The sequence below is a fragment of the Parasteatoda tepidariorum genome, chromosome 1, assembly GCF_982258835.1.
Source record: "Parasteatoda tepidariorum strain Cologne lab strain chromosome 1, Ptep-v5.0, whole genome shotgun sequence".
In the NCBI taxonomy this organism is placed as follows: domain Eukaryota; kingdom Metazoa; phylum Arthropoda; class Arachnida; order Araneae; family Theridiidae; genus Parasteatoda; species Parasteatoda tepidariorum.
Window position 1 is genome coordinate 114,381,003 of NC_141755.1, and position 15,281 is coordinate 114,396,283.

Below are 15,281 nucleotides of genomic sequence, written 5' to 3' on the forward strand. Positions count from 1 at the left end.
TAATTTTTTAATTTTTAAAACCTTGTAGTGATGCAATCTACTAATTAAGCTGTATTAAGTCCAATATTCTTCAGAGATGATTCTGCTTACCGCAATCCGAAAATTTCATAAATTCCAAGACCCAGAAGTTTCAAGAAATCATTGAGCACATTTATGCATAAAAATTGTTGTATAATTTATTTAGAAATATTAGGAACTAAAATTTATTCTTTGCATCTCTTTACAAAATTATTAATTTAAATTATGTTGTATATAATTTATTTAGAATTTCATGTTGTGGAAATATCAATGATTTAAATTTATAAAGACATTTATTTTTTGAAATACATCATTAATGATTTTACTCAAGAAATTTTCAGGTTTTTTGACTTCGGCTCAAAATCACCCCTGATTCTTTCAAACAATTAAATTCTCTTCAATTTGGTTTTTATTGTTATTGATTTTAGTTTTAAAATGATCAATTATATTTTTTAATAAAATTGTAAATTATATTTTGAAAAAAATATGTGTTAAATATTTTTAAATCTAAAAATATTCCAACTTGTCTTAAAGGTGACCACATACAATTGCTATTACTTTGTTCTTGTATGCATACTATCTTTCTTTTTATTCTCTAATGTAGTACATTTGCTTTGATGTTAGACCTTGTAAAAGATTGTCTTTTTTGAAGAATTTTGTGTTGTTTTTTTTTTCAATTAGATGGACTAGATACATTTGTCTTTACACTCTCAAGAAAATGTTTTATAAATATTGAAAATTCTGAAATACTGTACCTCAATTTAGGATTATAAATTAAGTTTTGTGCAAAAATTGTGTGCAACATTACAAGGGTTGGTTAGTCCCAATGTTTGATCCAGGAGTTTTCTTGTCTTTTGGGTTGGGTTCAAAATTTACAAGGAAACATAGTTAAGCATTGATGGTTGTAAACCTGAAATTGGCTTGACTGTTCAATGCGGTTGTAAAATGAAATATAAAGTTGCGCTAAAGATAAACATATTGAGATAATACTATCTTTAGTTAGAGAAGAAGACTGTTCCATTCTTTTTCTTCTCAGAATCGTAACTCTTAACACTAAATTTTTCAACAGCAGATTATTTGGAGATCATGGCTTTTCTTTCATCTTCATATTGAAATTGAATGTCTGCTTATTTATGAAAATATTTACACAATTTGTTCACACCTACTCCTTCTGATTTTACCATCAACTGGCATCAAAACAAATGTTGAAAATAGCATCACACTCCTGTGCTGTTTTCAGAGGTGCTAACAATTACAATTTCTCCAAAATTAAAAACTATTTTAAGATTTCTTCAAGAAAATAAGGGTCTTATGATTGAGAAATAAAAATTATAGTTTTAAAATTTTTTTTTGTTTTTTGCAGCTATTTAACTAATCTTTATTTTTTACTCCTTGGAATCATTTTTTAAACAATACAAACATAAGAAAGTAACTGTACATAACCGTAGGTAACCGTACAGACATAAAAATAAACTGTATAGGAGAACAAAAGAGCTTAATCTCAAAACAGAAGCGCTGTGAGAAAATATTTTTAAGGATTTAAATGCAGTTGTCTATAAAGGCAATATGGATTAGTTCTAATTTAACCAAAAATTAGAACTTTGATTTCAAATAATAGATACAATTTTATATATTTTACAGTAAAAGTATAAAATTTTAGTGTCATATATTTTTTAATTTAGTATATTTTCCAAGGTATTTTTTATTTTATAAATATATACCTAAATGTATTAATTATTCTTTAAATATATAGAATTAAGTAATAAATACATCTTAGAATTGCACGATTTTGGAACGCTAACTTATATTGAATTCTGTGTTGTTGTAGGGTTATACTGTATTGTTTTTATGGATATTAAATAAATACTGAGCTCAAGGGTCTGTCCAGGGTAAATTTCCTACCGTTTAGCGGTACCTTCACAAATTCAACTTTAGGAAAAACGGCAGTTTCACAAATAAAAAAGCAAGTTCTCATGCAAATCTGTGTCCTTGTTGCAATCTATGGAAAAGAAGAGCTTTCCTGCCAACTGACTTTTACAAAACGGTAGCACGTGTTCAGTCAATGTGGGAAACCTAATCGGTCGTTTACGCCATATCAAAGCGAATTTTTTCCCACTGAGTTTTTTTAAAATTAAACGTGAGGCTCTCCCTCTGCAGGCTTTACAAGAAGTCGAAATTCGAACATTATCATAAACACTATTGTAAATTTCTTTTAACTGACATTTCTAATATTTTTTTCTGTGTGAAACTTTTTTCTGTATGACCCAGAGGAAAATGTTCTCATAATTAGAATAACTTTTAGTATTAGTACTGTTAAATGCATGTTTTTATTAAGTTCAAGTTGAAATTTTACTATGGACAATGATTTTTTACAGATTTATGCTTTTTGTAATTTAGATAAAATTTTTAGCCCAAAATTTTACAATACCAAAATTTTTTTTGAATATATGGGGAAAAATATATAGAAATAAGTCATAAATGATTTTTATTTGTAGTGACAATTTTCGAAAATATTTTCTTCCTTTACCATATTTTTGTGTTGATTTTTTAAATATAATTTTTTATTTGCACTAATTATGCCTAAATTTTCGCAAAATAGGTACCTCTTAAAAAAAACCAGACAGATCAATGATTTTGCTCTTTCATAATTGATACACCTTTCAAAGAAAACAAATATTATTATAATTTCAACGTACACCCCTACTCAAAAAAAGACTTTCTGATATTTTTCTCTAGAGTTACATTATTTTTAATTTAACTTTTGTAACTTAGTGATAATTTCATTCACCGCATGTTAGCTAGTTTAGAAAGTTGCATTTTGTTTTTAGGAACCATTTTAAATCAATTTTAAATACGTTCTTGCAAACTGTTTTATGAAATCTGTTTTATGCAATGTACTCCTTCATTTAAAAACTCTGATTGGTTATTACTTTTGTATTTTTGATTATGGCATTGCAGTGCAACTTATATACCTTACAGCAGAATTTACTGAGTCAATCTGCAGCACAATCTTCATGTTCTTATATTCAAAATTTCTATATCTTCATTTTCCCAAAATTAGGCACATATATCAAGCAAAAAATGTATATTAGATAAAAAGTCATATTTTATGTAAATTTCAGAAATTCCGTAAATAAATAAATAAAAAATTCTTAAATTTTTAAATTTCATTTAATTTAATATCTTTAAATGAATTAAGGAAAAGCAATTAAAATTTTCATCATAGTTTTGTGTTTCTGATTTTAATATTAGAAAAAAAAATCTGTTAACTTTAAGAAAATCTTCAAATATGCTCAGGAAATAACCCCTACTCTTACTGCAAATAATTTTGTAATATAAAATTGAAGCAATGCGAAAGTGCAAGGTATGAAGAATTATCTGAAAATTTTATTTTACTAATGACTTCTTTATACTTAGTAGTATTCTGTCAATTCAGTTTTCTAAATTTAATGAAAAACAAACATAAGTTTAAGGATGTTTTATTTTTAAATTGAAAATTATTCTATATCTTTCAAAAAGGAAAAAAAAATCATTTCTCTATCTTTCAATCTTTATTTTCACCATTATTGATAATCATTTTCATTACTATTGATTTAATGATTACTTACTTTTATTGTTGTAAAATTTCATATATTAATAGCCAAGTGGGAAAGACGTTAGATGAAAAAGACCACTTTTGTTTTGGAGAGCGACCCAATTGATGATGCTAACATGTCAGATGAAAATGTAAAGATATTGCCTGATGAAGAGATTGTTATAGAAGAATACGACTTTTGAACACAGAGATTATTTGTTGTGAAATATTTATGTAATGAAGATATTTATTAAATTTTTGATTTCTTTTTTACTTGAACTAAAGTCACTTTCTATTAATGACTTGGTCTCAATTTAGTTGCAAACAAGAGATTGTTTTTTTTAATTGATTCTAATTGAAGTTTGCTTGTATGAGTGTTATGCAGTGTTCATTTTAATTGATTTTTCGAGTAAAAAAATACAGTATTTTCATCCCTTTTATTGTTAAAAAAAAATACAAAAGTGATAATTTGTGCCTGGGTTTTAAAAAAGGTTTTTATACCTTGGAGGTTGAGTTTTTTGGATTTCTTAAACTGGTTTTTGACAGTAATACTGGAAATTTTCTTCCAAAACTGTCTTAAAGCTCATAATACTATAAATAATCAAAATACTTTTAACATGAAATATTTTCTGTTAATAAAAATATAAATATTGTTTCATATTAGCTTTAAATATTTGTTTATCAAGTAAAACAACGTTGAATTTTTAAGAATACATTTATAAATGATAAATGTACGTTGATACAGATAAATATTACTATAACTGATAATCTAAACTTGACTAATACTAAACTTGAGAGCTTATAATAGTTTTACCAATCTATTATATGCTCTAACTAAACTATTATAAGGGAATATTACTGAAAGCTTGTAATAGTATTGTATAATAAAAAAATAGCAGTTACTTTTTACTGTGCCTCAAAGGAAAAAAATCTCTACTGCGCACCTGGAAAGTCATGAGAAATCATGGAAAGTCATAGATTTCGGTAATGAACAAAATTTGTTATAAAATCTTATGATTTTAACTATTTAAAAAAAAAAACATGATACGTCATGGATTTAGGTCGCCGAAAAATGTAATTTTTAAAATAGAATTTTCCCAATTTCACAGTGTTCCAATAAAACGAATATCTAAATTTGTAACAAAATCCCCACTCACAGTCATATTTTATTAAAATATAAATTGTTTTTAACCTGTTCTTTAAAAAGTATTGTGTTCGTTCAAAAAATGAAGGAAAGAACGTCATTTCTAGAGTGAATTAATTAACTTTTAAACTTATGTGATTTCAGAATTTTTTTTTATTTTATCAATTTAAAATTCTAGTTTAAGCTTTTTAGATAACACTTTTAAGAAGAAATAAAAACAACTTTAAATAACAACATATATCTGACTGTATTTAGTTATTTGCTTTTGTATTTTTTTTCCAGCTATTTTATTGCTGCAACTCTTTCTTTACTCTGTTTAAGTTTAAAATCTATTAATATGAAAATGCAGAGTATAACAGTTTTAGTTATACTTATCATTTCAATTAATGTTATTACAATGCTTTTTCAAATTTATGGTTGTGTTTTTGTCGGCGAAAATTGTAACTTCAATTGTAAGTAAAGAAAAATTCTTGGAAAGTCATGGATTTGAAAATCTAAAATGTAGCAGATACCCTGTATTTAAAAAAAAATTTCTGTCTGTTATACCTTTTGCCTTTGTTTTAACTGTAAAGAGTCCCGGTGGCTCAGTGGTAAAGTTGCACTCTTATTCTTAGGTTCAGAGTTCTTGCTTCGGACCAGGCAAGGTTGACACAGCCTTTCATCCATTCAGTGGGTCAATAAAATGGCAGGCAAAACACGAAAAACCTAAAATTTTCAGGGAATTTTATTTTGACTCTAATTGTCAGGGAAAGTTGTAATTTTTTACAAAATACCTGGAAAAATTCTTCAACATACCTGGTAATAGATCAGTCTTAGAATTGTCAGTAACAGTAATCAGTTATCGAGATTCGAGTTAATTTTAGCATCTAATAGAGTCATTTTATATAGTATGTCTATATTAAAAGGACTATATTAAAGTATGTCTAAACTGGAATTCCTTTTTTAGAGAAACATTTCTATATTTCCATTCTCATTCTATTATATGATTTTGCTCACATAATCTAATATTTGACATTACAAATAAATAAAAAATTTAAAATTTTTGGATGAAAAATTGCATAGTATGATAAAATATGGTTTGGATTTCCATTGAAATTTACTTAGTATACTTGGAGAAGTCAGGGAATTTTTTTTCTTCAGAAATTGAATGGGAGGCCTGCTGCAAAATAGGTTTAATTATGTTAAAAAAAATAGAAAAAAATCACAAGATAGTATCATTTATGTTAAAAAATAAAAAGTTTTTAATCGCAATAATTAGTTTTTTTTCCCCCTCTCTTAAAAAGTTTTTTACTGGTAGACCACAGTTTTTATGTAAACTTTTGAGTTAAATAATTCTGATATCTATTACAGTTATTTGTTGCAAAAATTTAATATTTTAGCCAAACTTGCATGTTTTATTCCTCTTCTAATGATATTGTTTTGGTCACAAAATCTAGTATTTGGCACTACAAATAAAAAGTAAAATCATTTCTGATGAAAAATTTTCACTGATTTTTTTTTATTTTTCACTGAATTTTTCCTGAAATACCTGGAAAAGTCAGGGAATTTTTTTCCTTCTGAAATTGAGTGGGAACATTGAATGAGTACCAAACATTGGGGATTTCCACACTTGGTTGATCACCCAATATTTGCTCTGGCACTCCAGAGCCTAAAGTCACAAAAACTTGTATGGGCTCAGTAGGCTTAAACCCTTCATAGGCTGCTGCATGTGTAGAATTTAAAATAAAAAACTTTTTATCGCAAGTGTTCAAATGAACTCAAATGTTTTGTACTAAATATGATTTGAAGGCATGTATCAACATTTGCTAATAGTTTAAATAAAGAATTTTTAGTTTGGCTTTACAAGTTATCTTTTTTTTAATTTTTTAATATTACTTTAAAATTGTGAAAATAACTTTTTCCTTGCTACATTCATCAAGAAAATAAGCAAAATGAATAATGAAAGAATAAAAATAAATGAATCATGCCAAGAGATTTATTTGAAAATTAGCACCAAGCATTGTTCTTCACTGCATTATAGTTCAAGTATAAGATCAAAGCATTCTTACAACAGCCCATTGTATGCCAAGAGGGTGATGAAGGTTAGGGCTCCGCAATCTCATGACAAACATAGACCTGTCAACTTCTCTGGCTTTTAGTCAGAGAGTTTTCTTAAATATTTATAGGGGTAACAGAATTTCTGTTTCAACATTTGGATTAAAAAGATTTTGACCAACACTTTATGTGAATAGTTACAAGGTATATATATATATAGCATAATAAATAAATACAAAAAGAGGAAAAACAATAAGTTTTATTTGATGCGCTTAAGCTGCAAGTAAATAGAACTCATAAAATAAGTTCAAAATCTGGAGAAAACATGAAAAAAAAATTACAGAACAATGAAAAAAGGGAAAAATAATAATAATAAAAATCTGAAGGAAAAAAATTAAGAAAAATCCGGAAAATAAAAGATATAATCTTTTCATCAGCTCACACGATTATGTCTGCAAAAAGGAGTGCTTTCTAATATTGTATAAATATAGCCAAAGCAAAATATATCAATACAATAGTGTGAATCATATATATTTTTTTTCTCCAGATTTTTATTATTATCTTTTTTTCTTTTTCCCTATTTTCATTGACCTGTAATTTTTCACAGTGTATTAAAGGTAAGTAAACAACATTTTTTTTAAATTTATTTTTTTCTTGGTATGCAGTCAAATTTGGAGATCGTTAAAAGCGACAAAATTACTGGTTTAGAGTCTGATGATCAGCTTGCTTGATTCTTGCGTTGCTCTGATTGCAGTTAGTTTTTATCAATATATTTCCATATCAGGGAACCTATATATAGCAGGGCTCGAAAAAACTCAGAAATTTTACCCGTCCCCGAGGACGGCTTGTCCAACAATGTACCCGTCCTCCTTTGAAACTAACCCGTCGCTTCTAAATAAATAAAAATGTAATTTTCTCTTATTTATTACAAACATTTATATAAATTGCACAATGAATTAGTAGTTACTAGGATTACAAATACTAGGATTGCATTATACAGTAATAAAAGGAATACTAGGTTACTAATAGGAACCTAGTATTTCTTTTATAAAATAATTTATTTCTTTTATGAAATAATTTATTTCTTTTATGAAATAATTTAAATGACAAAGGTCAAGTTATCTGGAATGTCAATTTATCCGAGGGTACTGCGTTTTTGAAATGAATCAAATATGACGTTTGCCAGTTCCGCAATCAAGCTAATGATTTACAGAGGTTTCTGCACAAGAATCTGAAAGGGGTTTTCCATTTAGGTAGATGTTCATAATTGCGTTTAACGCTTCTTGTTTAAGACCAGTACGTAATGCTTATTTTTTTTTGTAACTTCATTGCTGAAAAGTCCTTTTCAACCGCTGCAGTACGGGAGACAGAGAAAACATCAATTCCACCATGCTCAGTATGTTGCTGTATTTCTAGATTAAAGGGTCATTTTAGAAGTGAGGCGCTAGACTCTTGTAAGATAACAAAAATTGAAAATGTATCACCACTCATTGAAATGTATAACGGGAAAATGGCCGTCCGCACGGATGTCGGATTCGAGAAATTCGTTGTCCGCGGGGAATTTTTGACCGCCGAGGACGGGTGGTTTTTCGAGCCCTGATATATAGTATATGTTTTTGTCAGAGAGATCTCACTTAGACAGATCTCCGTTAACTGGACACCAAAGTTACTTTTTTTTAAATTTACTGACGTTTTTATTCAAGATTTGAAAACTGGAAAATTTTAAAATTGATCTAGAAGACTATTTAAAATGTAAATTAATTTTATCTTTTTTTTTTTTTTTGAAAATTTCACATGATTCTTTGCTTAATCTTCATAAATAAAATGAATGATTGATACAGTATTTTAATCAATTAAAAAAAAGAAAACTAATTACAAACGGTGATTATGATGCAAATATTGAACACTCGAGTGTTTTTATTTTATTATTATAAAAGATTCACAGTTAAAAGGTTTCTTGGAATGCAGAATATTTTGAAGCAAAATCATAAGAGTCTGAAAAATAAAAATGAAAACCCCAATTACATTTGAAAATTTGTTGTTTTCAAAAAGAGTGGTGTTTGCCAATGTAATTGCCTTCTGTCATTTCCGATATTACGAGACTCCTTTACGCCAGTTTCACAGAATGTCTGAAATCAAAATACAAAATCACTATTTAAAAAGCCAAACTGAGTGCAAAAAAAAAAAAAAAAAGACACACGATTGTTCAGTTTATCATTCAGTGAATGATTTTTTTAATCGCCTTATATCAGACACGTTTTATGTAATCATAAATAAAGCTAAACATGGATAAGGACCAAATAATGCTAATCTTCTATATATTAAAAAACTTTTTGCCATTAATTTTCTTTTTTAGATACCTTCACGTTGTTCATTCAAGCCTAGCCTAAAGTATTTATTTTAAGTAAAAAATCTGGTGAACAAAGGAATTTATTGTCAGACTATTTTAGAATGAGATAATGCTTTCATAGCTATCACTTCATATTAAATGATCAGGGGAGCCGAGCAGTTTTTGATGCTGCAGTTCCGCACCTGGATAATGAGCTAAACTCTGCTAAGCATTTTTACTATTTATTTATGCGCGTTTTTAAGTTTTAGATTTTAATTTAAATTTTATTTTATAAAATGGACCATGATATTTAAGGAATTTTAGATAGTATTAGGATTTGTACGTCATAATTATTAAACATCAGAAGAAAAACTAATGTTGCATGATCCAATCGAAAATTAAATATTTCGACCCGACACAAATTATCTGTATTTAAATAAATTATGCATTAAAAACGCGAGAATCTTTCTTTTTTAATGTTAAGCCTGAAAAATTTAAAAGACTGATAATAGGTTATTATTAAAAAAAAAAAACTAAGAGTGACGTGGGGAGCTATATGAGAGCTCCGGATAGATTGCTTCGGTTCTGGGTCTGTATAAATGCATTTTTTGTAAGTATGAATATTATTGCATTTCACCTTACCGTGTATAAGAGAAGTGCCAGGCAGTAGAAACTCCTGATGTGCTGAAGGAATGAAGTAAATAGTGTGGTGTCAACGCTGGGATTCGAACCCCTGTTTAGTTGGTTAAGAAATTGACAGCTCGCAGCTAAAGTATATACCCAGCTTCAAGAAGCTGAGTGGCTTTATAAGGCGTTCACCAATATCACTTACCTAGAGCCGTGATGGCTCAAGGGATAGAGCGTTCACCTTCCAATGGGGTGAACCGGGTTCGAATCCCAGCGATGATTGGTCAATACAAATTCCGCATCCGACTTGCACCGACCACAGTGCTGATGTAAAATATCCTCAGTGATAGACAGATCACTGGTTAGAGTCTACTTGACGTTAGGCTAACCGTAGGTGGTTTTCCTCTCCAAACTGAGAATATGGCAGTAAGGAATAATCCAGAAAGAATAATTTTACTCCAGGTGGTAAAATGACTCAGGGGATAGAGTTCTCCCTTTCTTCACAATAAATGAAACAGTCTCCCCGCACTCGTTCCAATCCTCTTTTTTAAATGAGAAATTTATTTATTTATGATCTTTTTATTTAGTTTTCTTTATAAAATGTTAAAAAAAAATTTTTTTAATTTTTTTAAAACAAAGCATACAGAAATGATACTTATGTAATAAAGAGATAGAGAGAACTTATTTCACTTTTCAGTATCACAAATAATTTATTTTCAGTAAGAAAATTAAATAACGTTAAAAATAAAAATATACTTTTTTATTACATTTCCTACCCTTCCCGGCAGTGCCAACTTAAGGTGAAACATAGTATAATAAACACTATATTATACATATACATACATATTAAACTTGATTGTCATATTGTTTGTCCCTTATTAAGCCTATAATTATTTCCTATGGTTGGGTACACTAGCATGCGGTGGTGGTCCCCATCTCCCCAAGCACTTGGACGCATTCATCCCCCCCCCAAAAAAAAAAAAATTTGGTAACTTCCACCTTCCATGTTAGGTTCTTCGAAATAGTGCTACTTTGCTTGCTCATAATATGACAATGCTTATTCTATTTATGTACGTAAATAAAAATTCTCTCGTCTAAATCCCCCCCCCAAACTATTCGTTTAATTTAGTGTAAAAATCCCCCCCCCCCCAAGCTTTAAGTGGGCACATCGCGCGGAATATTTAGCTTAAAGCACCTCCTCCCGGTAAGTCAACAAAACTTATTTTGGTCCATTGAGGTCCCACTAATTGGTCTATAAAAAATTCCTTTAGTACAATTGTTTGTAACCAAACTCCAATTTCGGGCCGAGTTGGAAATTTATGGGTTAATATCATACGAAGTAGCGGGGTGTGAAGTGTGCGTGCCTCCTGATACGACTTTTGTCCCTTTTTCTGTCATTATTCGCTCTTTAACAAAAAAATAATAATTTTTTTCTTATACCGAACACTTTATTCCCTTAAAAATATTGAAAAAGAAGTTAAAAAATAACATAAAATAAAATAAATAAATAATTAAAATTATCAATATTTAACCGTTTATTAGCTATTATTCGCTATTTCAGAAAAGAAAAATCGTTACTTCTATATACAGAACACTTGATTCACGTTAAATTGTTGGACAGTATATTAAAAAACATAATATAAAATAAAAATAAAAAATTCAATGTCGACCCTTGCAGGGTGTCGAACCCGGGACCTCCGTGCCTTCAAATCTAACTTTCCCACAGAGCTACCAACTGATACATGCTTCACATGCCAGGCTCGCGAATATACAGCTTAAAACTCCTCCTCCCGGTTAGTCAACAAGACATATTTTGGCCCATTTTCAGGCCACCAATGGGTCTATAAAAATGTTCTCGGGTACAGTTGATCGTCACATTAAACTCTAATGTCTGCCCCAGTTCGAAATTTATAGGTTAATATTATAGGGAGTTACGGGGTGTGATGTGTGCGTGCCTCCTGATACGACTTTTGTCCCTTTTTCAGTCATTATTGGCTCTTTAAAAAAAATAATAATAATTTTTTTCTTATATAGAACACTTTATTCACTTAAAAATATTGAAAAAGAAGTTAAAAAATAACATAAAATAAAATAAATAAATAAATAAAAATTATCAAAATTTAACCGTTTATTAGCTATTATTCGCTATTTAAGAAAAGAAAAATAGTTATTTCCATATACAGAACACTTGATTCGCGTTAAATTGTTGAAAAGTATATTAAAAAACATAATATAAAATAAATAAAAGAAATTCAAAGCTGTCCCTTGCAGGGTGTCGAACCCGGGACCTCCGTGCCTTCAAATCTAACTTTCCCACAGAGCTGCCAACTGACCCATGCTTCACATGCCAGGCTCGCGAATATACAGCTTAAAACTCCTCCTCCCGGTTAGTCAACAAAACATATTTTGGCCCATTTTCAGCCCACTAATGGGTCTATAAAAATGTCCTCGGGTACAGTTGTTCGTCACACTAAACTCTAATGTCTGCCCCAGTTTGAAATTTACAGGTAAATATTATAAGGAGTTACGGGGTGTGATGCGTGCGTGATTCCTGATACGACTTTTGTCCCTTTTTCAGTCATTATTCGCTCTTTAACAGAAAAATTATAATTTTTTTCATATACAGAACACTTTATTCACTTAAAAATATTGAAAAAGAAGTTAAAAAATAACATAAAATAAAATAAATAAATAATTAAAAATTATCAATATTTAACCGTTTATTAGCTATTATTCGCTATTTCAGAAAAGAAAAATCGTTACTTCTATATACAGAACACTTGATTCACGTTAAATTGTTGAAAAGTATATTAAAAAACATAATATAAAATAAAAATAAAAAATGCAATGTCGACCCTTGCAGGGTGTCGAACCCGGGACCTCCGTGCCTTCAAATCTAACTTTCCCACAGAGCTGCCAACTGATACATGCTTCACATGCCAGGCTCGCGAATATACAGCTTAAAACTCCTCCTCCCGGTTAGTCAACAAAACATATTTTGGCCCATTTTCAGCCCACTAATGGGTCTATAAAAATGTTCTCGGGTACAGTTGATCGTCACATTAAACTCTAATGTCTGCCCCAGTTCGAAATTTATAGGTTAATATTATAGGGAGTTACGGGGTGTGATGTGTGCGTGCCTCCTGATACGACTTTTGTCCCTTTTTCAGTCATTATTGGCTCTTTAAAAAAAATAATAATAATTTTTTTCTTATATAGAACACTTTATTCACTTAAAAATATTGAAAAAGAAGTTAAAAAATAACATAAAATAAAATAAATAAATAAATAAAAATTATCAAAATTTAACAGTTTATTAGCTATTATTCGCTATTTAAGAAAAGAAAAATAGTTATTTCCATATACAGAACACTTGATTCGCGTTAAATTGTTGAAAAGTATAATAAAAAACATAATATAAAATAAATAAAAGAAATTCAAAGTTGTCCCTTGCAGGGTGTCGAACCCGGGACCTCCGTGCCTTCAAATCTAACTTTCCCACAGAGCTGCCAACTGATACATGCTTCACATGCCAGGCTCACGAATATACAGCTTAAAACTCCTCCTCCCGGTTAGTCAACAAAACATATTTTGGCCCATTTTCAGGCCACCAATGGGTCTATAAAAATGTTCTCGGGTACAGTTGATCGTCACATTAAACTCTAATGTCTGCCCCAGTTCGAAATTTATAGGTTAATATTATAGGGAGTTACGGGGTGTGATGTGTGCGTGCCTCCTGATACGACTTTTGTCCCTTTTTCAGTCATTATTGGCTCTTTAAAAAAAATAATAATAATTTTTTTCTTATATAGAACACTTTATTCACTTAAAAATATTGAAAAAGAAGTTAAAAAATAACATAAAATAAAATAAATAAATAAATAAAAATTATCAAAATTTAACCGTTTATTAGCTATTATTCGCTATTTAAGAAAAGAAAAATAGTTATTTCCATATACAGAACACTTGATTCGCGTTAAATTGTTGAAAAGTATATTAAAAAACATAATATAAAATAAATAAAAGAAATTCAAAGTTGTCCCTTGCAGGGTGTCGAACCCGGGACCTCCGTGCCTTCAAATCTAACTTTCCCACAGAGCTGCCAACTGATACATGCTTCACATGCCAGGCTCGCGAATATACAGCTTAAAACTCCTCCTCCCGGCTAGTCAACAAAACATATTTTGGCCCATTTTCAGCCCACTAATGGGTCTATAAAAATGTTCTCGGGTACAGTTGATCGTCACATGAAACTCTAATGTCTGCCCCAGTTCGAAATTTATAGGTTAATATTATAGGGAGTTACGGGGTGTGATGTGTGCGTGCCTCCTGATACGACTTTTGTCCCTTTTTCAGTCATTATTGGCTCTTTAAAAAAAATAATAATAATTTTTTTCTTATATAGAACACTTTATTCACTTAAAAATATTGAAAAAGAAGTTAAAAAATAACTTAAAATAAAATAAATAAATAAATAAAAATTATCAAAATTTAACCGTTTATTAGCTATTATTCGCTATTTAAGAAAAGAAAAATAGTTATTTCCATATACAGAACACTTGATTCGCGTTAAATTGTTGAAAAGTATATTAAAAAACATAATATAAAATAAATAAAAGAAATTCAAAGCTGTCCCTTGCAGGGTGTCGAACCCGGGACCTCCGTGCCTTCAAATCTAACTTTCCCACATAGCTGCCAACTGACCCATGCTTCACATGCCAGGCCCGCGAATATACAGCTTAAAACACCTCCTAACGGTTAGTCAACAAAACATATTTTGGCCCATTTTCGGCCCACTAATGGGTCTATAAAAATGTCCTCGGGTACAGTTGTTCGTCACACTAAACTCTAATGTCTGCCCCAGTTTGAAATTTACAGGTAAATATTATAAGGAGTTACGGGGTGTGATGCGTGCGTGATTCCTGATACGACTTTTGTCCCTTTTTCAGTCATTATTCGCTCTTTAACAGAAAAATTATAATTTTTTTCATATACAGAACACTTTATTCACTTAAAAATATTGAAAAAGAAGTTAAAAAATAACATAAAATAAAATAAATAAATAATTAAAAATTATCAATATTTAACCGTTTATTAGCTATTATTCGCTATTTCAGAAAAGAAAAATCGTTACTTCTATATACAGAACACTTGATTCACGTTAAATTGTTGAAAAGTATATTAAAAAACATAATATAAAATAAAAATAAAAAATGCAATGTCGACCCTTGCAGGGTGTCGAACCCGGGACCTCCGTGCCTTCAAATCTAACTTTCCCACAGAGCTGCCAACTGATACATGCTTCACATGCCAGGCTCGCGAATATACAGCTTAAAACTCCTCCTCCCGGTTAGTCAACAAAACATATTTTGGCCCATTTTCAGCCCACTAATGGGTCTATAAAAATGTTCTCGGGTACAGTTGATCGTCACATTAAACTCTAATGTCTGCCCCAGTTCGAAATTTATAGGTTAATATTATAGGGAGTTACGGGGTGTGATGTGTGCGTGCCTCCTGATACGACTTGTGTCCCTTTTTCAGTCATTATTGGCTCT

The 15,281-nt window shown here is 29.8% G+C and overlaps 1 protein-coding gene across 6 annotated transcripts in view; it reads left to right on the forward strand.

The window, feature by feature from the left end:
* The window catches only part of LOC147816750 (cell cycle checkpoint protein RAD17-like), a 37,951-nt gene extending 31,370 nt beyond the window's left edge, over positions 1 to 6,581 (forward strand). For all 6 annotated transcript variants that reach the window (XM_087150658.1, XM_087150685.1, XM_087150687.1 and 3 more), the window contains one exon: positions 3,659 to 6,581. Coding sequence is in view for 1 of the 6 variants with exons in the window: in XM_087150687.1 (XP_087006813.1) it covers positions 3,659 to 3,678 (20 nt within the window). In the remaining 5 variants the exon portion in view is untranslated. The remainder of the gene's footprint in view (positions 1 to 3,658) is intronic.
* The last annotated feature ends 8,700 nt before the right edge of the window (positions 6,582 to 15,281 follow it).